A 26433-nucleotide genomic window follows, 5' to 3' on the forward strand; every position below is an offset into this window, starting at 1 on the left:
CAGCATGACATGTTCAATTCAGTAGGCATCAAATATATTATTACGATAAAATAAAACCAGATGCACACAAAGAAAAGCAACACCTCCTTTTGTCATAGCCCATATATATAGACCCTGTCTGGAGTCGGTGTTTTAAACAAACGGTAAACACAGACATTGATTTTCACCTTTATTCTAAAAGAGTTTTTCTTTCTATCTGCAATCTGTAATAAAGATTTATTGCTTCTATTTTCCTTACTTGGAGCTCTACTAAAAGCTTGCATTCAAACTGAAAAGACCAGACTAAACGATCCATTGTTCCTTTGCTATATTTGGAAGTGCATTCTTGACAAAACGCGAAACACTATCAAAGAAAACAAACAATTTGTAACAGGAATAAACCTTTCATGTATTCCCGAGGTACAGTCACTGATAATTAATAGCGGAGTATTTTTGTAAACATCCTCAATAATGCACAAGTGCGCGCTACTTACCAAGAGGACAGTGACAAATGTAGTCATTTATCAGATCCACACATGAGCCTCCATTTAGACAAGGCTGCGACCAACAATCATTTACATTCTGAGAGCACGTCCTTCCTACAGAATAAAGGCAGATAAATTAATAAGCTCTAGTTGATGATCAAGGAAACACAGCTAAAAGGTGTTGCAGAGGAACTTATTTCCCTGTTGCTGCTTTGAAAATTAAATGATAGTTGTTCCGTTTCCATAACCACAAAATTCAGAAAACCTGCAAGAAAAAACAATTCTCATTTCACCCACAGAATGAACTGAACTTGAACAGCTGATCAACTCTGATTGCACTGAACTGAAATCTAGTTAAATGATTACGTATTCATTGTGCTGAAGCGTATGCATGTATGTATGCATAAGTGGTGGAACCTCAGTTTTAGTATCCTCGAGGCAAACGTTTGATATGGAATAGATTAATGATTTCGCTAACAAAATTTAAAGCTCCACCAGCTTTGGCCTCTAGCAGTATTTCAGAACTCTTGGTTCTCTTTCAGCCATGGGGCGTCGCTTTTCTGTCTGCAATCTTAACTGGAGCAAAGGTGGCATTTTTGCCAATATGACCCTTTATGTTGGATGAAAATACATGGAACTAACCTAGGGTCTACTATTAGCCACATTCAATGGAAATCCCGATAAACATGCGCACAGAGCATTAAAACACATTAAATGTTATTGCAGCTGCATAATCTCACATTTAAAAAAAATCTGAAAAATCCAAGTAAGCAGGGTCATAGTGGCAAAAATGCCAATACCCTTGGGTGAATTTATTCAAAAGTTCAATGTTAAGAAGTACATTTTCCCTAGTTAACAAAAGCATTTTTTCTGACATGCATTTTTTAAAAAGTTGATCAGCCAATATGCAAAGTAATTAAGACAGTAATGGAGTCAATATAAATCTGCAAAGCTCTGCAGCAATGAGTGGCCCCTAGGGTAGTCATGCAACCAAATCTCCATAACAATCATTAGACTGTATTTACATGCCAACTGGTTATTTGGAAGAGCCTCATCTGTGTAGCTTTTCTAAATGTAAACATGTGGGTTTTACTACAGCTGGACTTTAACAGAAACTATCGGCTTTCAGATGAGACCAAAGCCTTATTTATATCTCCCAGTCAGATCTGCTGTCCGCTCAACCACAAAGCCTGTGTGACGTAAATTTCACCAACTGTGTTGACGCTCTAGGGTCCGCTAGGGGTCTCTGTGGACATGCTGCCCAGATTTTTGTGCAAATGTTGGCACTGCGCCCCGGCAGGGACATTAGTAGTTCCAGTCCGAACACACAGCAGATAAAGAAAGCGACAGGTCAGATCATGAGGAGAAGTAGGATAAACAAAAACAAAGCTTGTTTTAAAGAAACAGAATGAGGGGGGGAGAGCTGCATTTTTCTCATTGTGGGTTTATTTCTAGGACAACTGGAATACATAAACTGGTCTTTTTGTTTTTTTCCCCTCCTCTTCATCTCTGAGACGAATCAGTATAAACCATTGCATTATCGCCCCACAAGATGCCACCAAGATCCAAGAGATTAACATACCAAAAAAGGGATAGATCTGTCAAGCCCTTTGGACTGTGTGGCAATAAAGCCATTTGGCAAGAAACATTCCTCTTGGGATTAATATCACAAAATATGATATATGGAAAACTACTTCATGTGTACTGTTAATTATGTTGGCTCTGTTTCTCTTCCAATATCACTGGGAACCATGGTATCATGACCTCTCTGAAAATAAATAAATAAATAAATAAATAAAAAAGATTTTGAATAAAGCATGTAGTGCATTCTCCCAGTAAGCTGATCATGGGTCACCTTTGGGTCTTTCAGTAAGCTAATTATCCAAAATATATGCAAAAACCACAGAAAGGGTTCAGCAGACACAACATTTGCCATCTTCCATTGCAATTTCAGTCCCCAAGCTTAGATTCCAATGAACAAGCTTGAAGAAAACTAAAGTGAAGGCCAATGACTCAGGATGATCTATAGAGGAATCGATGATGAATTATTAAAGATCTACGTATTCTTCAACTTTTGGAAATGCTATTGAATGGGAATAAATGCTGTCCTTTTAGCAAAAGGGCCTACTTTTATTCCTCCTTTGTCAGGAGGGACAAAAGCAATTAATTATTAAAGACTTTTACATCACAAAATAAATGTATTCATATTAAAAAGAAATATTATGGGAATACAAAAAAAAAGAGTCAGTAAACAATAGGAAACTAGGATTATTAAAGAAGAAATTGTAAAGTCAGGTCAAATACCAAAATTCCCAAATTTAATTAGTTAAATTCTTTACTTATTACTTGTATATATGGGATTGCATTTAGAAATACATTTAGCATATTTTACACTGGTGAATTTCGCCAAATACTTAACATTTGTTTTAAAAGTTTAGTTCTTAACAACGAAGGCTACACTACAAAGCCCGACCCTTCAGCTAGCAGCTGTATTAATAGCTGCAAAAATGGGCTCGGATTCATATCAGATGGTCTCATACCCTCAAACCCCGGGGGACAGTGGCACCGATAATCACTGATTAGGTCCACACAGGTGGCGCCGTTAGAGCAGGGGAAACTGTTGCACTCATTTGCTTCCACATCACACAGCGGCCCCTCATATCCCAGCATGCATCGGCAGGTGAAGTTATACCGCTGGTCCAGGCAAACACCATGTTCAGAGCAGCGACTGTCGACACAGTAATCAATGTCCTGCTCACAGTAGACCCCTGTGTATCCACTGGGACAAAGGCAACTGGAAACAGATTAAAGAGAATTTCTTAATAGCAGAGTGAGTTAGAAGATTTCTCTCAAACCTAAAGGGAGTGCAGTAAATGTCACAGCTTTTAAAATCATTGACATTCTGGTGCCAGAATGGCCCGGAGACAATCAAGACTCGGAAACTTACCTGTAACCATCAATCTCGTCCACACAAGTGGCTCCATTTTGACACCAGTGTTGGACACAATCGTTGACATTTATGCGGCAGTTCTGACCAGACCAACCATGTGCACAGATGCACATGTAGCTGCTGGCATTATTCAGCACACAGCGGCCTCCATGGGCACACGGCTGTTGATAAAAGATGAATTAGTCAAGCACATGTGTCATTAAATCATAGATGGAAATGAAAGCTTTCTTCTTTTTTTTTTTTTTTTTTTTTTACATTAATGTCACAGATTGAACTGAGCTCATTCTGGTCAGAATCATAGCTATTTTTCACAAAGAAAAACCTAATCATTTCTTGCTCCTGGCTCAGTGAAAATGAGCTTCATTACAGCCACATGACACACTCATGAATACTGATTCCCGCTTTATATAGGGTTTCACTCTGTATTCCAGGTGGCATCTACATCATGTCCTACAAGACAAGATCAATGGTCATTGAGAGCTAAAGCTCCTGAGAGCTCCTTGTAACAAAGCAGACATGAGGTTAGGAGCTGCATTTATGGACAGGGGAAACAAAGGGGCAAAGGAAGAAGTGCCTTATGGGACACGGTTTTAATACAGTCATCATGGCCTATAATGTACAAGAGCCAAGGCAAGCCTTGCTCCACAGCAGGTGACCATCCCCATCTGTCATTTGGAGTAGTTCATCTGCTCAAGTGAGACTTTTTATTGATGCAAATGATCAGTTCAGTTACTAACACACATCAAAGCATCACATGCGAAAATGCAGATACTGTCAATATTATACGGCACTCATTCAAATAAAGTAATAGAGAGTAGTCCTGTACAGCTCCATCCATTATACAAAGAAAATGGAAACATCCTGGCAATTACACAAGTCAAGCTTTGACTTTTTTAAAGATTGTCTAAAAAAAATTACCATCATTTCGATCTTAAAATAAAATTTCAAGAAATTTTAAGATAAAAAAAAACTATCAAAGTTACATGTGTTTTAAGACTCAGTTCAGAGGTTCAAGATTATGAGTGAGTTTTTAGGTTTCAGTCAGTGGAATATAAAGACATTTCCTAATTATTTAGTTATGAAATGAAATGTTTATCCTTTGTCAAAAGACTCAATGAATAATTACAGTAGCAGTTAACTGCAGAATGTGTTGATATTCCTAAGACATTTAGATAATAACAGATTTTAATATTTTTTTGTAAAGAAATTTCATGGTGTCTCATTGTTTTGTTTTGTTTTTTTAAAAAGTATATTAAATCTGTATGATTGGAATCGTACACATAAATGTATAAAATGTGACGTAAAGTATATTTAAAAAAAAAATTGAGTTCTGATTTTACTTTCTTCAGCTGATCAGAATCACGTACATATATTTGTGAACTAATGTAAAACGTAATAATAAAAATTATTGGAAAATCATAAGAAATCAGGCAGTAAAATTGTGGCCCTCCACAAGCCTGTTTCATTGCTGGAACAGGCAAGGATCCAGAGATCCTTGCAGGTGGAAGGTTCATCTGTTCTTATAAATATTAGATACAAGTATAAACAGAATATAAATGTCCAGCCATAGATCTAATATAGAAAAAGAGATCTGTGCTGTGTTCCAAAGATGACAAGTCTTGGTCCAAAATATTGAGACTAGTTCAACTCCCAAACAGAAGAAGAAGAAAAAAAAAAGAAAAGGTACGCACTGACGCTAGTAATAATGGTATTGAAAGTGAAAAAAAGGCCTGTATCAACATGGGCTGAAACGCCACTGAGCAGACATTACTCCATTTTGGAGCAGACATTACTCCAAAAGAAACATAAAAAACAGATTACAGTTTGCAAATGCCCTAATGGAAAAACTTTAATATTTAGTGACATGTCCTGTGGTCTGCTAAAACCAAAACAGAAGTGACCATAATGAACATTGTTGGAGAAAAGAGGGAGAGCACCATCCCAGCTGTAAAACACATGAAGGACTGAAATTCACAAAAGAGACAGTATCATGTGGAGATAACATTATGTGAAGATATCGAAATAACATCTTGAGCTTTCAGCCAGGAAGGCACAGCTTTGTCAAAAAATATATTTTAAACACATATTGGGTAGAAGCAAGAAGTTTGCTTTAGGAGCCTTGATCACAATCCTAAAGATAATTTGTGCCTATAGCTGAAGAGGCACATAATGAGCATAATGGCCTACAAACCTGACTGCTACAGCAGCTCTGTCAAAGAGAATGGGGCAAAATTCCAGCAAACTATTGCACACACACAAGTGAATATAGATTATCTTGCTCATTATTGCTTTTAGTAAACAGAAATAATTTTGGTAAGCCAGACTGACAAAAAACTGTACCTACCTGAAGATTTGTAGGGCAGGGTATACGGCAGGTGTATTCAAGGCCATAAGGGAGGTCCAAACACTGAGTTCTTGATTGACACGCAGCGTCTGGTAGAGAACAGGCGTCTATGTCAATTTCGCAATTTTTTCCCTGAAAACCTGCAAGACGAAGATAAAAAAACACATGAAATTTTTATGTATGCAATACTTTGCAAGCAAAAATAGATCTGAAATCAGTACCACTAACCCATCTTTAATTCATGTTGATGCACCAGACCTACTCTTCTATATATTTAATAAACATGGCCAAAACTGGTGCAACTGAGGAGGATTGGCCCCATTTTAAAGCATCTCCCTCCACTCAACCACAGTGCCCCACTGAATTTGTAACTTGCTTCAATTTATCTTGCAATTAAATATTGAAACACTAGTGTTGAGCCTTTTATTTCTTGTTCACCTTCATCCTTTTTACTTATTAGGCTTATATGTATTTAAAATAAAACTAGATTTATTTATTTTTTATTCTTGCGTAAAAATAACTACACAAAAGATGGTACATAACAATAAGTCCTGGGCTCAGGTTGTCTTCCTGCATGACCTACTTTTTCTTAAGTTTCCCTTTACAAACAGATGTCCTGACATTTTCCTTCAGAATTTGGTGTTTTCATTCATAATTCATTGTCCTATTAATTATGGAAACCCACCCTGGCCCAAATGCAACAAAAATAATCTTAAACCATGGCATTATTGCCACCATGTTACAAAGACAAGTGAAGTTTTCAATGCCCTATTTGGAGCATTTTGAAGCTTCTCTTTTTAAAATATCCCTTGATTGTACCTCAGGGACCTTTATTGTGACTAATACTTTGATAATTCTTCAGTTTTTAATCGGAAAGTTGTTTTATTTCAGTATTTCAGTTAAAAAGTGAAAGTAATAGATTAATATATTACAAGCTGCTGTGCCTGTTAATTTTGATGATTATGGCTTAAAGTCAATGAAAACCCAAGTCAACTCTTAGAGAAGTACAAGATTATAAAAGAGAAATAGAAAGAGTTTTAAATCAGAACTATTATTACACATGACTTTGTTCTTTTACATAGCGCAAGGCAATTTGCAGAGATCAAGGAATGTTTAGGCTTTTATATCCAACTGAGATTGTGGAACCAAAATAAAGGTAAAGTTGTGTCCCATGCAGAACATATCATAATCAGATTCTGCTGATTAATGTATTTCTTGGAGGACCTTATGATGTTGCCTCATCTCCACTCCATATCCTATTAGTTTCCATTACTCCTTACTGTTCATGGGTGTTCCAGGTTTTTTACTAATTCCTAAAATAGAGAGTCTATCTCACCATCCCACTCTATTTCAGGATTTTTCTGTTAATCACAAGATGTGATAGACATTAACACATGGAGATCATGAAAGTAAGGATGATGAATAATCTGAAAGTGGCTGATGCTCTTCAAAGAGATTAGTTAGGATTCACACAATCTTGGCCGCTGCTAGAATCAGCTAATCAATAGCCACCACACAAAACCATATAAATATTTCTGCATTAAAATCTCTGTTGATTTTATAACATTCAAATGTCCTGAGAAACTTACCTTGGACGTTATTTTGCTCTGAGCCATGATCATTAAATCATCAGAAATAACTAGTTGAAATACATTTCCCTGCGCATAATGAGAATAACTGTGGAATATATGCCTTTTTAAAATTGCTGAAATGAATTATGTTTTCAGCTATATTCAACTTTATTGTGATAAACTTGCATGCGACAGTTTTCACTTAAGCAATAAAATGCCCTATAATGAATGCAGAGCAAGCCAACATTGTGTTTTAGATGAGTAAACAGCAGGTACACTGGGGCTTTTTCAGCTTAACAGAGTACATTCAGCAGCAAAGCACATTATGATTCCACCCATGCTTTGTGACATTTCCTTGTGCTGTCATACAGAGCTGCACTCAAAAAGAACTACTTTTAAATTACACAGTTGACTCCAATATAAGACACTGCAGATGAGGCATAGAAGCAACAGCTTAGGTTTTCAAAGATAACAGATGAGATTTAGTAGCAACTCTGGAAGACCGAGGCGTACACTGTGGCATTTTCTTACCATGAATCTGTGGCCGCGTATAGTTCCAGTTTGCTCAGGGAGTTAAGGATTCATGATCAGGGATTACAGTAGGCAGTTTCAGAAGGAGCTCAAAGAAAAAAACCCCGGGCTCCAGATACACCAAGAAAGGGAACAGCTTGTGTGAATATCTACTGCAAATGTAAGCATTAAGTTCAGTATTTTAAAAAATCACAAACATATTCTAAGACATATACAGTGGGGAAATAAGTATTTAATACACCTTTTTTTTTCTGGCTGCCTCACAAAGAACGAAAATATGTACTTTTGATCATAGGTACACCTCAACTATGAGAAAAAAAAATCCAAAAGAATTACTTTGTATGATTTTTAAATAATTCACTTCAATTTTATTCCATAAAATAAGAATTTAACCTCCTACCAATAAGCAAGCATTTTGGCTCTCACAGAGCTGTCAGCTTGTCTTTGAGCAGTCCTCCTCTTCTTCACTCATTATCTGTATTAATTGCACCTGTTTATGCCTGTATGAAAGACATGTGCACACATTCAATCAATGACATTCAAACATTGGTAAGAAAAGAACTATCTCAGAACACCAATCGTGGAACTGCACAAGGCTGCTTATGGACTACAGGGACAACATGCAAACAGGTTGGTGAAAAGGCAACAACTGTTTATTAAATTATTAGAAAATGGAAGAAACTCAAGATGTCTGTCAGTCTCCCTTGGACTTCGTGCTGCCTGAAAGATCTCACCTCACATATTATCAATGATCATGAGAAAGATGAGGGGTCAGTCTGGAACTAAATGTGGAACTAAACTGAAGAGAGATGGTTCCACAGGTTCAAAGGTTACCATTAATGACTTCGCTGTCATGAATTAAAATCCTGGAGCACATGCAAGGTCTTCCTGCTCATGCCAGCATATGTACAGACTCTCTCGAGGTTTGCCGTTGACCATCCAGATTTTTATTTTTTTTTTGTCTTTTTTCTTTCAGAGTCCGTCTTACAGTTGAGGTGTACAATGAAAATTACATACCTCTCCATTCTTTGTAAGTGGAGAAACTTAAATCATTGCTGTATCAATTCATTTCCCCACCATCTATGTATGTATGCACATATTCATGCATGTATGCATGTATCCACACACAGACACACACATGCGGTATATTATCCAGTACGGTCCTGATCGAAGGCGTGAGCAGGTGAAGTGGGGGCTGGGAATACAAAATGCTGCTTGGCCTTCTGGTGTCTTGTGGGTCTGATTCAACTTGACATCTGTGATGGGAGGATCTCCCTCAAAAACCCAAATGAAAAACCCAAAAGCCCACCTTGATCGTCGGAGCCAGGTTTCCACAGAGATGCTCCCTCACAAAGATCAAGTCAAAGTCACAGAAAACTGGATATTTTAAAAGCACATTAACACAAACGTCTATAGCTTAATTTTACTTGCTGACCAGATAAAGTATTGGGGGCGGGGGGTGAGGGGGGTAATCACATAAACATTAATTTTCTTTCAAATAGTCAATTTTAAAATTAACTTTCAATGACTGTATAGACGATTAACTGCTAGTCTAGCGGGCTTGGCCTCGAACCAGCTTGCTATGAAAATAGTTTGCCAGGTTTATTTGTGTCAGCAAAGTTATCCCCCTGAAACCTGTGTGAAAAAAAAATTCAGACAAGCCATGTAAGTGAACTGGAAACTCTAAAGTCCCTGGAGCTATGACTTTGTTTTTTCTTACTGTGTGCAAGTGCTGACATCGTCTTGTCCAAGCTGTGTCGTTTAACTCGGCACAGCCTTATATAAGTTTACCCATGTGAAACAGATATGCTGTTGTTCTGATTGCATTGGACAACCAGGGCAAAATGTGGTGTTATCTCCGTATGCTTATCATTGCACTGTCAGAATTTGAAAAACCCAATTCCATAAGCATATTTGTTGTTAATGTGAACAGAATTGGACTACAATGATAAGTCCTCATGCAGCTCTCGATAACCCTGAACCACATAAACCATCAAGTACACTTCAAGCTATCATAAGCAGTCTTTCAAACTAAACAGAACTGCGGGCGCTGCAAGGGCAGCTCATGGGTTTATGAAAACGCACCACTACTTCTGAACGCTCCCTTCATTTGCTGTAATAGTACAGCAAATAAACAATTAACAAAATGTGACAAAGTTGCTTTCAAAATAAGGGAAATCCAATTATACTAATGAGATCAACCACTGTTTCGATTAGAAATTCTGTTTCTATGTGGCAAAAAGCACATTACTTTACCACAATGATGAATTGTTGTTGTTGTAGGGGATTAATAGAAACCCAACCGAGCTAATAGTCATGAATGAACCTGTGTAATTGAATCACTGAAAAAAGATGCTTTAAAAGCAGGGTGGAGTTCAGTTGATGGGGTCACTCATTCTGTGAAAAAAACGGGTATTAAATAGGTGCCTCTTATTTGTGGACAAAGACAGTTAATATTCCCCTCATAAAATCTGAATAAAATGAGTTGTTCCAGAGCCATTTCAACAAGTGGAGAAAATGATACAGTGTCCTGCTCAAATGCTTCAAAATGGAAACATAAGAAATATGAGGGGACAAAATGGAAAACTATCATTTCAGTGGAACAAAGAATACTAAATATGGCAGAAATTAGCAAATGATCAGAAGGGTTACTATTTTGTGTTAGTACAGTAAGAACTGGAAGATTTCACTGAAAAATATTGCCAGAAAAGGTTGCCAAAAAACATGTCGACTGACCAAAAGAAAAATGGTGTAATATTTTAAGGACTGGCGAAAGTAAAGTTGTTATTTTTCAACATTTATTGTGAAGAATGGTGGCTTGATATTATGCTACGGCAGGGGTGCCCAAAGTCGGTCCTCGAGGGCCGGCATCCTGCATGTTTTAGTTCTCTCCCTGGTTTAACACACCTGGATCAAATGATGGCTCGTTAGAAGGCCTAAGAGGAACATTGACAAGCTGGAAAGGTTGTTAGTACAACCAGGGAGAGAACTAAAACGTGCAGGATGCCGGCCCTCGAGGTCCGACTTTGGGCACCCCTGTGCTACGGGGATGTTTTTCATAATAAATTATGCCATTATCATCATTGATGAGTTTGTATGCAAGAGAATACTTGAAAAGGTCACAGTATGCCATGCATAATAGGGAAATATATTGTTTTCCTTCACTTTCTGTTCAGTAATAACACATTTGTAACATTTTTATTTCGGTTTTCATTTGGATTTAAATGTGCAATGTACCCGATGAATTGCGTACATGGAGACTTTTATCTATCTTCACTCTTTTAATAACCATTTTGCAACACTAGCGGCTTTTTAAATAGGAAATGAGAAAGAAGAAAAGAAGGAAAGACCTGGAGGGAAGGTTCTGAATTAAAGTGTAGCCAGCTGTATAAAGGACACATATCTTCTCCTGATCTATCACTAAATGCCATCCCATTACTCACTTTTTTTTCCCAACACACTGCTATCATTTTACTCACAAATCCATGACATCCACATTGAAATTTTTTTGTTTAACTTCACAAGTGTGAGCACAGTTTTACTACCATCAATGTTTAGTTTTTTTTTTGCCCCGCAAACCAAGATGAAAAACAAAATAAAAGTAGGAAACTCTTGAGTGAAGATCTTCTGGGTTTTTGGTTTATATGTAAAGTAAAGTTCCAACTCATTGGGCAAGGGCAGTTTTCTGACTTACTGCTCACTGGTGCCTAAAATCTTCTGCATGCCTTCCATCTGCTTATATTTAGGGAAAGAAAAATGAGACTCAGCCAAGGAATTAAAAAAGGAGGTAAAATCCAATTATCCTGAAAGGAACACAGTGCCTTGCAGAGGTATTAATAGCCTTTAACTTTTTCACATTTTTTTGTTATATTACATAATAAAAGACATGCACAAAGTAGCGACTGATTGAAAAGTAGTAAATTATACTTTTTTTTTAATTTTTTGTTTGTAGATCTAACATTTCTGGAAGAGTAGAGAGAAGCTATTGCTAAAAAGAGTTTATAGGAACTCTGGCATATGGGTTTGTTTCTTAACCCTGGTCCTCTGTGCCGAATATCCCACATGTTTTAGGTGGGTTCCATTGGGCCCTGAGGACCAGCGTGGAAAAGCAATGATGTAGGGGACACAGCAAACACCTAGAGGAAGTTCTGGTTAGATAAGACCAAAATTTTACTTTCTATCTTGAGTGCAAAAAAACTGATAAAAAGCAAACGCATCACCTTGATGAAACCAGAACCATCCTTTTGCTGACCCACAGTGCAGCATCATGCTGTTGGAGGGATTTTTATTTTTATTTTTTTGGAGGGAAATAAACCTGTTAAGAGTTTATAAGAATATGGATGCTAAATACGGACCAATACATGACAAAAAATTTTAGAGGCGTCAAAAATTACTGACATTTTGCTGATGATTTATGTCCCTTGGGATAACGCCTCCTCACATACAGCCCAAGAAACACCGACATTACAATCAAGGTATATTCAAATGGGCCCAGTCAGCTAAAACATGAATCCAGTTTTGAATCTGTTATCAAACTTAGCGTATACAAATGCTTTCCATCCAATGCTACTCAACAAGGAAGATTGAGTAAAAATGTAAGTTTCTAGATGTGCATAGCTTGTAGCAAACACCCCAAAAGATGTGAAGCTATAGCTGCAGCACAATATTTTAAAGTAGTAACTATGGGGGTACAGCACACATTAATCTTTTTAGTTGTTAAAATTATAAAATTATATCCAGTCAAAAAAGAAAAAAAAGAAAAAACTGAACAACTTGTTGGACTAAATAGGATGCAAGTAAGTGTAAAGACTAATATGAATTAAATTGAACTCTGTGCACACTTAGGACTCTGCTGGCAAAAACAAATCACCTCTGGTTCTCAATCTATAGTGAGATAGCCAGAAGGGCCCTGGATGAGGATCTTAGCCCAAATTAACAGCAGACGTGTTTAAATACTACTGCTGCCACGGCTAATATAATCTGAATGTTACTGCAACACTCCCAATGTGAAGATAGCTCGGCATACCTGTAGGGCATTGACATGTATAGTCTCCAAGCAAATCAGAACATGTGCCATTGTGCTGACATGGGTTGGAATCACACTCGTTGATCTCGGACTCGCACGCTGCTCCTGGGAAGAGACATTCAAACATTATGCTCACTGCTGCAATAATATTTTATCACTGTATTTACACAAAGCAGAACTACTTGTCTTTATATTGCCTAAAAATGATTAAAAAAAAAAATCAGCTCCAGGAACATTATTCACCTATACTCAGGAACAAAAACTGAATTACTGCAGTAATAAAAGATTAATTCTGGAATAAATGATTGAGTAAAAAAGATTGATTGTCATAATGCTTAAATTTAATTTGTCCTTGCATGGCATTTGGCCCAAAAGTAAGAACAAACTGCAAGTCTGTTTTAATAGTTTATGGCAACTAAAAGCCAAAATATGCAAGCCAGCATTACTGTCTAATCATTTTGGCAGACACAAACAAATGTGGGTGGCAAATTAATTTATTTTAACCTATGTAAAAAAAAAAAAAACTGTGTGCGCTAGTTTTATCAAAACGTTCCAGAACAATCCTTATCATGATTATTAGGCTTAAAACTCTGTATTTTGTGCAACGTGATTGAAGTTGTAATGCTATATCTCCATGCTATAACTTAGGACATTCTGAGCAACCAAATATGCTGGGGATGCAGACTGCTTAGTCTGCATAAACTACTGCAGCGTAAAACTATCTGAATTTATGAAAGTCAACAATATTTTTTTTGGTAAAAACAATATAATATAATGTTACATTATATTATATTGTTATATTATATATATTATATCATAATATAAAAAATGGTGCATAAACATTGGTCTTGTGTTGGATTGTCACATCCATTCAAGAACAATTTTTTAAGAAAGAAAAAGAAAATCACTAGGTCCCAATCTAGTTTGAGATGAACGCCAACTAGATTGATGATCAATTTGCCAAGTGAAACGTACTACGGATCTACATGGTGTAGTAGACGTATTTACGGCATGAAATTAGCAAGTTGTTTTTTTTTTTTTTGTTTTTTTTACCGAGCGGTATCATCATGAATGATATGATACGGCCCAGTCCTAGTTGTCATTCACGCAGCCTGGGGTTGATGACACAAGTGCTCCAGTCCATATGTCCTTGTGTCAAGTGTTATGACTAAAACACACTTAACTGCATGAGTACAATTCACCAAGAAACTGTGGGAATTGACTAAATGTGGCTTGTCAATTAGAAAAAGTAAATATAAAAAGTAATATATCAGCACACTTGATAGACACAACTTATAATTACAGGATATCATGCAGATTGCTGAGGCATAATTATCTAATAGGTAAAAAAAACAAACAGATATTTTCTTTGTAGCAAATATGGAAATAATACAAAGTGAAATTAATGTGTTCATGTATTGCAAAAAGCAAAGCCATTTAAACTGACTGAGGTAGAGCAATACATTCTAAGACATGCTTAGTGATGAAGTTCATAAGGGTGGTGAGAGCGAAGGGTTAAGTTAAATGGGCCTTTCTACGCTGCACGGCTTGAAATACCAAACCTGAGATCCCAAGATGCCAGAAAATGATGAATTCTATCAGTCACTAAGAAAGTGCCATGGTGCAGGAGACAATTTTCCATTACAGAAGTGGCAACAGATTCCAGCTTTGAACAGAGAAGATAAAAAGCGTTGTTCATGTAGTGCTATGTAAGGGCTTATGTGATTGACAGCCGAGTGTGTCAGGGCTTACAGTTAGATTGTGAAGCACACTACTAGCCAAAGGCTGAGAGCACTGTATGGATGGGGGAGGGGGAAGTACTGACTTGTTTAAGCAATCCTCAACTAGAATCAAAAGCAGTGTAAATATATTTCTCTCTACTACATCATTTATGGCATACTTTATGTGATATGTAGAAGTTGAATGAAAAACAAAGTGACACAGTAAGGGCTGTAAATGGGTTTCAAACACAATGCCCTGCAATACAGCAGAAAAACAAACAAAAAAAAACTGGAGAATGAGAGAGATGAAAACCAATTCATGTCAGAGACTGAATGAAATAAACAGAACCTCTAAATATAAAACACAACTAAACATGGATTTTTTTCCAAATAGCCGTGAATGTCTCATCACAAATCTGCCTCTACATACATTCAGAGTTTCCTAGGCTGGCATGCAAGTCAGCTGCCTGCTTGCTTCTTCTACTCTGGCTTCATGTTACCATCAGACCCAATGAAAATCTCTCAGACAAGAACCAACTTTTCTGACTGCAAGCCTACAGAAAGGATAAACTGGCCAGTGGCCAGTACTTGAAAGTACTTTGTACTACATTCAGCCGTTCATATTCTTTCAGTAGAAAGCTATAGTTTAGCCACAGCTGTCTGAAAGAAACTAAAGTAATGCAAGTGTTGCTATCGCTTAGTTAATGAAGCATAGAATGCCAGTGATGCCAAAATTTCAGATTTTTTGGTCATGGACCAAGAAAAAAAATAACCAAGGATTTGGACCAACCTGTAACACTGTTCCATAAGTCATAATGGAAGCCCTATGACCTTGTAAAAAATAAATAAATAAATGAAAACATTACTTCTTGGTCAGGCGTCCACAAAAATGTTAATTGATGTTTATGTTTTTATTGTTTTTGTTAATCCACACTTAGGTTATGCTGATACGACCGAGCAAGAATGGATAGATGAATTATGGTTTTGTCTGCAGTAACACAGGTGAAGCTTCAGTCTGTTGTTAGAAAAACGAACTTGGTCAAAAAGAGAAGCTTGTAATTTATTGGTTCATCACAGTCGCCTGTGTTCAAATTAGCTTCTACCCTTGGGTGGCCAGTCATAACCTTACAGGAAGAAGAGCTCATCAAGTGGGAGGGTGGAGTAAAGCAGCAGCTCCCCTGGATTCAAAGAATTGGGCTGTGGTGGTTTGGGACTCGGATCAGGATGCCTCCACATGCCTGGGGCAGGCCTACAACATGCTGGAAGGACTACATAGCCTTCCTGGAACGGAAATGCCCTGGGATGCCCCTGAATGAGTTGTACACTGTTACAGGAGAGAAGGATATCTGTGTTCCCTTCTTGGATCTGCTCTTTCCATGGCAGATCTTGGATATGAGATTAAATGGATGAAAGTCCTGAGCTTCCATTATTAGTGATTATAAACAATTTCTGTCCTTTTAGAGGCTATATTAACAGACAGAACAAGACTTAACTGGACCTTCTATGCTACTCAACAGAGTCTTAATGAAAACTGAGACTTTATTCTGAAATGTGTTTATTCTGAAATATATATACTCCAACTTTTTTAATCTGTCCTAATCTTAAATTTCATCTCAGTTCCTAAGGTTTGCTGATCCACTGAACTCAGTTGTGATGAAAACTAGACTGAAGCTCTAAAGAGATCAATGATTTGCTCTCTCAGAAGCCAAGTTGTGAAATAAGTTTTTGGTAGCTATTAGGCAGGCTACTTATCTTTAAGTCTTTAAAACTCTTAAAATCCTATTTGTTTTCTCTGGCTTTTGACGACGTGAATTGAACTTTTATTTGTCAGGTGTTTTTGCTTACCGTGCTGGTGTCTTGTTCTCTCTATTTTCCCTTGTTTCTACAAGTATTTAAGAAAACTTTGTTTCAGATCTGTTGTTTTTGAATGTGCTATTTGAATAAAGATCAATTAGACTATATGGGTGATGTATGCAATACACTTGTAGCTTTCCTAAAGAAATCAAAAAATCAAAAAATAACTACTTTTACTTTATAGCTGTCTCTAACATTTTAAAAGCTTAAAGCGCCACCAGCATTGAAGTATAATTAGGAGTCAGTTTGTAAGAGTACTTGGATTAAAATCCAATCAGCTGCAGGCTTTACAAATGTCAAGCAGGCAAGGCTACTGGTAACTATGACTCAAGATGAAGAAAAAAATAATATCTCCATAAAGACAACTAGCTTTGGGTTACAGTGTATCCTTGGCTTGCTTTTTGCAAAAGACCTTTGACTTAAAATAGGGACTTTTACTTTTCACCAAAATCTCCAGTAGAGGACATGACTTCATTCTACCCTTTTTTTTTACTTGGATTTCAAGCAGCTACAATCTTGTACATGTGAATCACCAATTGTAATGATTTAGCAACAGAGTATTACAGATAAAACATTTACAAACACCGTAAGGCATTTTTGTACTTTTATGTCCACCTCAGTGCACTGTTCAGGGGTCAGTTGTGGAACAGATGCCCCTGGACAAGTGGAAAGCTCTTGAGATTACTGATTCTTTTTTTTTTTTTTTTTTTTTTTTGTAAAATTAATCAAAATAAATGCTTGAAAAAGTGAGCTTGACCTTCGACCTGATAGTTAAAGGGAAGAATGGTTCTTGCTGCATCTCCCTATGGGTGTAATCTACAGCATTAAGGTCTTTGGCTGCAGCAATGTTGAAAAGCAATGTGAGACATGACCGTTATGTATAGCGAGGGAGATTTGGCCTGGTTTATTTCACCCAGATAACAGAAATAACTGACTAATAAAATGAATGCATTAAACAAGTTAAATGTCTACACGGTTCAGATATTCAAAGGAAGTCCAAAAGAAAATAAATAAAACATGATCAAGTATTAACAGATTTTCAAGCCAACAGTTTTCCAAGAATACCTACAGTGAAGTGAAACAATTATTTGCCACCTTAATATCACACAATGTCAAGCTGAGCAAAGGGGGAAAAAGCTATTTTCAAATGATTAGTGACTTACTGAAAAAATTGCTTTCAAAACCAACCTGGCCATGTGAAAACATAATTTCTCCGCATGTTAAATATCAAACTAAATGTGACTAACCACACCTTCCGGTTCAATTTTACTACACATATTCAGGCTTGATTACTTCCAGATCAGCAAACTCAAGAAATCACTTAAATAGAACATTGCTGGATGCATGATGTCGGCTCAAAGATCTAAAAATCACACCAAGCTCCAATCTAAAGGAATTAAAAAACAGATGAGAAACAAAGTCAATGACATTCATCAGTCTGGAAATTATTACAAATCCATGTGTGTAGTGAACCACAAGAGTCACTAACCACCAAAGTAGATGACATTAGTGAACCTTCCAAGGACTGTTAACCAAACAAATACTCCAATAATCCATCAAAGACCCATCCAGGAGGTCACAAAAAATACCTCCTAGATAGGAAGTATTATTTGCTCATGAGCTGTGTCATGAGCATGTCAGAGCTCATTTTCCATAGTAAGGAAAGTGTTCACGATTCAAAAAGAAACTGAGCATCCATTGGAGAGTTTATAGGCAAAAACCACAAACACGTCTCACATTTTACCCAAAGTATCTTCAGAATCTCCAAGACCTTTGGGAAGATAGTTTTGAAAACTGACAAGACAAAAGGGTCTTTTTCATCAGTTGTGAAAAAGAGCACCACACAGACGATAAAATACAGTGGTTGTGAAGTGTAATGGTCCGGGGCTGCTATAGCCCCGGACCGGGCATTTTAAGGACCTGGACGACTTGCAGTGATCAAACTATGAATTTTGCTCTCTACCAGAAAATCTTAAAGGAGTGAACCTAAATAAAGTTGATATCCCATAACATTGAGCTAGAATAGCCAATTAATGCTTGAAAACCCTTCAATGTGGCTAAATTAAAAAATTTCTACAAAGTAGTAAGGGTCAAAATTCCTCCATAAAAATGTCAAAAAACTGACTGGCAACTGAAATGCCACATGTTAGATGACATCTCCAAGGTCAAGAGGGAGATTCTTTTTCACAAAAGGCCAGGGTTGTTCATGATATCTTGTTCTATAAGGACATAGAATATTTTTCTTGTATTTATTATGAGTATGTTTACTCAGGTTACCTTCACTGATATTAAAATTGCTTTCCAACCTGACACATGTAAGTGTGACATAAAAATTTCAGAAATGTGAAAAAAAAAAAAAAATAAATTATTGGAAACTTGCTCTTATGCTGCAGCTCTATGCTCAGGTCCCTACATATTTACATGTTACTGTTGGAACCCAGTTTGAAGGGTTTTTGCTATTTAATAAAAAGAAAAAGAAAACTCAGGACAAAGCTTGTACATGTAAAATTTTTGAGCAAATTATGGAGTTCCCTGCTGATTTAAATTAAAACACAGTGTTTGTGGAGAGCAGAAGACCATCCATGAATCACTACGTCACAATGGAGGAGCATAAGCATGAAATGGAATATGCAGTTAAGAACAAGAGTCTCATTGTCTTTTAATGCATTTTATATGTAGTTGGCTCTTGCATAGTAACATCAAGCAAAATGGTATAATTGCCATAATGGCTTTTTGTATGAAAGTTTCATGTAGACTGTCTTTTACTCTACATCTAAATGTTCTTCCGTTCTTCCTTTTGTGTTGAATCTTAGCTTCCAGTTATGACTTGGCTTTGGGTGCTTCAGACTGTGCCAATTAGCATCTGTGTTAATTACTTTCACTTCTGTTCAGTTGTAAGGTTTTATATGCAGTCAAGGCATGACAAAAGTGCACATTTTGCTCAATGTGTTCAATATCCGAAAATACATTAAACAAAACAGATAATTGCTAATGATCGGCTTAAAATGTGTTTTTGATTAATTTTTTTTCCCTTTACGGTTTCTTTACTTTTTTTGCAAAGTGGCTTGAGACGACATTTGTTCTGGATTGAGTTATTTCTGTAAAAGCATTATGAGGAGTGTTTTGTATGTAGGAACTGTTTTTGTTTATTTAAACAAAAACTGCTGAAGTGCAGGATGTAATTTGTTGTTTCATAGAGGCTGAAATGATAGTGAAACTGAATCAAATATTTGTATTATGCCCTATAATGTAGACTCTTAGAATTCAAAAACACCTTGCACCGTATCATTTCATGACCCATAACAATCCATTTCTACAACAGCTTTTATACATACTGTTAGACCACATTTTCCCAAACACTGAGATGCAGAGAAAAACCAAACATGATACAAAAAGAGATAAGGCTAAGGTATCTCACCTGTAAAAGCAGGAGGGCATTTGCAGTAGTACTCAGGAGGAGATGTTGGCTGACTTGTGGAAATGCATGTGGCTCCATTTAAACAGCTGTCTGATTGAATCAAGCAGGCATCGCCTACATGCTGGCAAAACTCTCCAATCCACCCCAGGGTACAAACACACTGCAGAAATACTGTATGTTATCTATATACTTAGTGGCATGGTACAGTATACAGTCATCTATAGCAAACACATACTGAACTGTTTTGCATGTATTAAAGCCAAATCTCTCTCTGTATTTCAGCAGAGTAGATGTAAAATTACTCAAGGATTCTGGGGGTTAAAATGGTGAATCTCATTTTAAAATGTCTTGGCTTTTTTTTTTTTTTTTTTACCTCTAGCATAAATGAATAAAAATGTCTCACAAATAAAAGCCTCAATTCACTGAAATTACAGAAAGCCCAACATTATATATGCGGCTGTATACCTGCCCACGCACATAAATGTATAATCTGCTTGTCTCCTCAAGCTTTTTAGCAGTATCTCACATTGAAGAAGCACGACTTTATGTTTTCATGACAAGGAAAGTGTGATTCCTACAGACTTTGATCACCACATAGCAAAAATTACGGATAGATAATGACAACCGGGAAGAAGTGTTTCCAAACATTTTGATTAGATAAATACCATGTTTCCTGTTTTCATCTAAAATACATTAAATTAACTTAATAAGAATGTCATGTTTATTCCACATCTCAGCAGTACAAGAACAAAACTTATCTAAATGCAATGCCTTGAAAAAGTATTCAAACCCTTAGAGCATTTTCTAATTCTGTCTATCAAAACTTCAAAATTTTCTGAGATGTGTTGACACAAAACGGCACAAAACTGGGATGTAAAAGGAAAGGGTAGATAGTATTACAAAGGCTTACGAAAAAATAAATAAATCAGAGATGCAGTCAGTCGCCCAAGAGAAAATACAAACTGCAGAGATTCCCAGCTCATGTTGGAGAGTATGTCAGGCCAACTATAAGCTATGAACTTCAGAATTCCTGTATTTATTGAAGAATGATAGGAAGAAAGCCAGTGTTGAAGAAAAAAAAATTTTTTAACCTGCCTAAACTCATGGAGGGGACACAGAATAGGTGTGGTAGAAGAGCTGATAAGACAAGACCAAAATTAAACATTCAGGCCTAAAAGCACATCCCAATAGAGTTCGAACAATGAAATAGCAATACATAGTTGTTTCATAAATTATTGACTAAGAGGGCTTAAAACAAATACAAGTAGCACACAAAAACGTGAAGAATCCAAAAGGTACAGTACCTTTCAGACATTGTATTAAAATTACGAAGGTTTGTTTCACGTACCACTGAAGCTAAACTAGTAATGGCGTCATGGAAACTCAAAGTAAAAATTATCACAGCAAAAATCTAAATAAAAAAATTAAAGTTAACCCAAAGAAAAGCCAATTTGCAGTAAGTAACAACTTCTGATTATGTCTTAGGCCCATCTACAAAAGCAGAAATACAAAGCCTCTAAGAATACACTTTGGAGCCAAAGTACTATAGTGATTTAATGAAAAAAGACTGATGGCAGAGTAATTAGGATCTACAGGGCATTAAGGGCTCAGGTCTCAGGTGTTGTGGGGGGAAAAAAGTCCAGACATTTGAGAAGTCAGAGCAATAAAGACGAAAATTAGATTGGAATCTGACTGTATGAAAAAAGTTTCCATATACTCAAAGTGATTAATGGGTTGGAATTAGATTACTGCTGTCTGTGGACTTTCTATCAGTGATGCTCTAATAGTCTACTTGCCTCTTTAATTACTAATAATAAATAGACTTTTCTATGAAAAGAGCAATAGACAGAAAAATGAAAAGGCTTCTAAAAATTAAATACACTCTACTACCCCTGTTCATGTAAATGTACTATTTCGGATAAAGTAAAAACTAATTGTGATGAAAATCAGTTCACACTGACGTTTCTATTTTTGTCTGATTCTTACACTGAAGAAAGTAAAAGCAATAAAACTACACAACTTTCTTATACGTTTCTTTTTTTTTTCATTTTCTTGTTTCAATATCAAAACATCTCTACAGTAAACAGTGCTGTAGCTAAGAAAAACTTAACCCTGTATCCAAATCCTTATTAAGATGAAGCCTGAGTCACATTTCATGGGCTTTAGAATATTTCATTAGGATGGAGACATTGAATTACCCACCTGATATCCACCAATTATGCTCAAACACAATCCCTCATTTAGGCAGTTGATATTGAGCAGTCTGCAGTAGTCAATTACTCCTTCACAGTTCTTCCCAGAAAAACCACTCAGACATCTGTTGAGAGGGGGTCAGTTTCGTCAAAAGTCAATTCACCCAGAACCAAAGCACTAACAAGCCACATGTTACTGCTGCTTTAGTGAGACACATGCGGTTACAATTTTGTATTCCACAGGCAGTTATCGTAAGTTGGAGCTGATTGGAACAGTGCATACACAATTTTCTTCCAATTTGATCGACCTGGGCTGTCAAATGGGTGGAGGTATTATACAAGAACAAATGAAAGTTCATTATACATACCAGATTTTGCCCACATAGATCTTCTGTTCTTACCGACTGTACAGTATAATGTGACAAATGTACCAATATGACAAACGACCCATAAAGTTTTCATACCGTATTTTGATTCTTGTTTATCTCATGAGTGATAGCAGTTATAATGAAATGTTATTCCAGAGATGCAATATAACAATACGCTTTCACAGTCTGTACAAGCTGCACAAGTGGAATGCCTTGATCTAAATAAGACTGGAAACTTTGTCAATGTGACTTCCAAAAGCTATTTCATTTCGAGTTTTCTGAAGGTGTCTCATTTTGTATAAGAAAAGACAGATGGAAAAAGAAACTGCAGCTTTAGTCTACAGTAGAAATAGGTTGAAGGGAATTAAAGGAAGAATAATCTAGCAAAAGCTGATAGTCTCTGAAAGCGTGAGTGAAAATGGTTTTAAAATTTAAACTTCAACAAATGAAACAGAACAAATATGTTGATGTCGGGCTGAATAGCTTAGCTTATTTGAAGTAAATGAAAAAGTTAGTGTAGTTGAGCTAAAGTTTTTTTTTTTTAGTAAATAACTCCATGCAAAGTTATCATTACCTTATGGAATCTTTTAATGCTAAGTCTACAAGCCCTCAATGTGATTCATTTATATTTTCGGAGTACCTGAATCTTTAAAAAAAAGTTTGCAAATACGATTTTAAGCAAATTTTCAGCTTACAATTTTTAAGTGTACTAAAGCTTGAATTTATTTCAGACCCTTCACCACAGTTTTTATTTATCACAGAAACTGAACTAAATTTCCTATAACTTCATCACAATAACAGAGCCGAACACTTATGGTCAACTTATTGTTGACCATAAGTGTTGTCAATCAAATGAAATACTACTAAATGGTTTATGGACCTCTTTAAATGTGGCACTGGAAGGCAGTGCTGTAATAATATTTTGTTATTAGCTCTTTGGTTTTAACTGACAGGTGGTAGAAAACCAGAAAATGTATGTTTAGGCTAATTACAGGCAAAGTAATGATTAATTACGGTAGTAGTGCTTCTACTTGTGATGGTTATTGAGTAACCAGCACTATCAGCATAAACATTAAATGCTACATGAATCTAAATATAACACACCCTTCTCCAGTGGTCTGAGCCATATAAGAGCACTGTTTACTCGTGCTGCATCTTGTGAGCATTGAAGTTAAATGTCCACAAGTGTTTCGATCACTCAGAATGCATGTTAATGCCATGTATGAACAGGGCCTCTGAGGGTGACCCCATTAGACACCACTCTGTGTTTTACCTGCAGAAGTAATCCTTTCCCCTAGACACAAAGGTACCATTGTTCAGGCATGGCGATGGGCTGCACATGCTCTGCTGCCTCCTGCATTCTGGGACCAAAGTACCATCTGCACAAGCACATTCGGAGCCCTGCATATAGCATACAACAAAACAAGGTCACCTGTAAGCTCAGTATTAAAAGTAGATATGTACATATATATCCCTACATGCTAGAGTTTTATTAATAAAAAAAAAAAAAGTGGAGTGATAAATGGTGTCTAACCTTTAAAAATATTAATGTGCAAAATGAAGATTGGAAACAAAATGCAGAAGATTAAAAGATATGTATTTGAATTCACTTTAATTTTAAGCAATAGCCAAAGGGGAGTAATGTCTTAAATACATCTTCATTCACATTTAAATTGCAGAAGCTTGTTTGTCATAAATAAGCGAATAACTACAAAGCACTTAGTTAAATCGCTCATTGCTGACAGATATTACATTATTGATGGGAATTACCACACTGTGAAAAACTGCAAAGTGGAATTGTTCGCAGATTTATGAATGACATCTGTAAAAATAGCATTACAACTAATTCAGGGTCTTATTTTTCTGGTTCAGAGAGTTTCTGTACAAAGGAGGGAGGGCAGATAATATTCATCAAAATGGCCTGGTTTGAAGAACACAGATAAATCTGTTATGGAAATACTTCTATTAACCACAGTCATTTTTTTTTTTGCCTTATCCAAACATTTATTTTAAAACTCCAACAACAACATTACACTAAAAGTATAAATTGCTTATGAATCATGAAATGATGCTGAGTACTTTTTTGAAGGTCTAAAACATTTAAAAAATATATATTTAAGCCATAAGCCTTAAAAAATAATTTTCCAAAGTGATAATCTGATATTTTATAAAAACAAAATATCGATGTTAAACATTAGAAATAACAGAACAACCAGTCTTGTAAATGTCATATTCTGTCCTACTCAGTTGTTTTAAAGAGGGTTGTAAAAGCTAGTAGTGCATTTCACACAGTGTAATAAAGAAAACAAAGGTTACACACAGAGACAATTAGACTGCGACTGTGTTTCCCCCAGAGAATCTTCAAGAGCATTTGAAACATTACCGCCCTTGCAAAATGCATCGCCACAATAACATTTCCAGTGAAAGGTGAAAATTGCATAAGGCATCCAATTACAAAAAGTCTTTGATGAGAGCCATTTCAGACTGGCACTTAAATATGTGCAGGGTCATTTAATCAAAATGCAAGAGAAAGCAGACACTCCTCCCCTCTGCTCATCTTCTGCTAGAAATATTAATTGCTGTGGGAGACTTCAGAAGGAAACCATTTGATCTTGTTTTGGGACACTATTAATTTTCATATGTCATTTTTGTTTATACCCCACTGAGATAAAGCAAATAGAGGAAATACTGTCTCCATATGCTCAATTGCTTTGCAGTTTGGCTCCTTTAGACATGAATACGGCAAGCAGTTGAAACCAACTCCATATTCTGGAAAATGACAAACCAATTCTTTATGGGTCTCTGACATACACTGTCATTTCTGCATGGATTCGGCTCACACTGGGCTTTCCTCTTCTCACAGGGAGGGCCTGCAAAGTCAGCGACAAAAGATTACTGCAAGTTCATTTAGGCTATAAATGTAAAGAAGCAACAATGCGAAAAAACCTTACAAAAGAATTACCATCAACTACCACCAAGAACTACCATCAAACATTTGTAATAACTTGCAACGGGCATTTGACATCGATATAGCGGAATCTGTCTCATTGTTCTTTACAGAATTGTTTTAGTCCAAAGGACTGAACATGTAAATGGCATGATGAAGGTCCTGCCACAGCATTATAATAAGATTCAGAGTTTAATTTTGTCTAGGCTGCCACAAATTCTTTGTTTTGAGTTGCGTGCTCCACCTCAAAATGAAGTGACACATGCAAAAGGATGTATAGCTTGTTTAATTTCTGTGAAGACGACGTCATAGTTTTATGTAGCAGTATGCTTTATATTTTAACTCGGTAACCTCGAGGAGTAGCTGCATTACTAATTCAAAGTTTTATAACAGTCTCTAATTTTCATGTTAACAATGACAACATGTTAGATTGAGTATTTTGGAAAGCCTCTTAATTAGGGGTTTAACAAAGAAAATTCTAATACTGTTCAGAATACATCTGAAGTAGTTAAAAATGTAAAGTGACACAATACATTTTTGGAGAAATTAACATCCTAAATTTGGTTTAAAACTTGGCTAATTAGAGGAACTGCTTTAGAGCTCAGAATAAAAATAATTTGGGCTTAAATTCTGTCTTTAAAAATTTAAGTGCAAATTTATGTAATAAATTTAGCTGTTAGATGCTTTTAGTTTCTTTTTCCCCAGTGGGACTTTATGTAGCTTTAATATGTTTAGCACGGTCATCAGCTTATATTATTTTGCTGTTGAATGTTTTCCCTTAGTGTACTTATAAATAAATTTAAATTACATAATTTACACAAAATCTGTCACCACTACCAAATGGTTTCATTCTGAAACTTGTTCTACTAAAGAGTTCTCAACAGTGATTCAACAACTTCTTGTATGTCTTAAGCACTTTACTTTACGAATGCTTCTTCAATGGGTCATGTTAGCTGTGAAGCCAAAAACTTGTGTCAATCAGGATTTCACGTTTTGTATTCATAACATCTCAACAGTCCCAGTAATGGTTCAGAATGATGTTTGTAT

General features: G+C 36.2%; 1 protein-coding gene across 1 annotated transcript in view; it reads right to left on the reverse strand.

Moving 5' to 3' along the window:
- The window catches only part of eys (EGF-like photoreceptor maintenance factor), a 183479-nt gene that overhangs the window by 150310 nt on the left and 6736 nt on the right, over positions 1-26433 (reverse strand). Inside the window, exons 3-11 of the mRNA XM_088012971.1 lie at positions 25251-25309; positions 23713-23840; positions 22082-22196; positions 19880-20039; positions 12887-12991; positions 5759-5898; positions 3412-3575; positions 3005-3258; positions 474-578 (exon numbers count right to left, since the gene is read on the reverse strand). Coding sequence (XP_087869097.1) covers positions 474-578; positions 3005-3258; positions 3412-3575; positions 5759-5898; positions 12887-12991; positions 19880-20039; positions 22082-22196; positions 23713-23840; positions 25251-25309 — 1230 coding nt within the window. The remainder of the gene's footprint in view (positions 1-473; positions 579-3004; positions 3259-3411; positions 3576-5758; positions 5899-12886; positions 12992-19879; positions 20040-22081; positions 22197-23712; positions 23841-25250; positions 25310-26433) is intronic.

The sequence above is a fragment of the Poecilia mexicana genome, unplaced genomic scaffold (genome assembly GCF_051168715.1).
Source record: "Poecilia mexicana isolate PSO_F unplaced genomic scaffold, ASM5116871v1 scaffold_15, whole genome shotgun sequence".
NCBI lineage: Eukaryota > Metazoa > Chordata > Actinopteri > Cyprinodontiformes > Poeciliidae > Poecilia > Poecilia mexicana.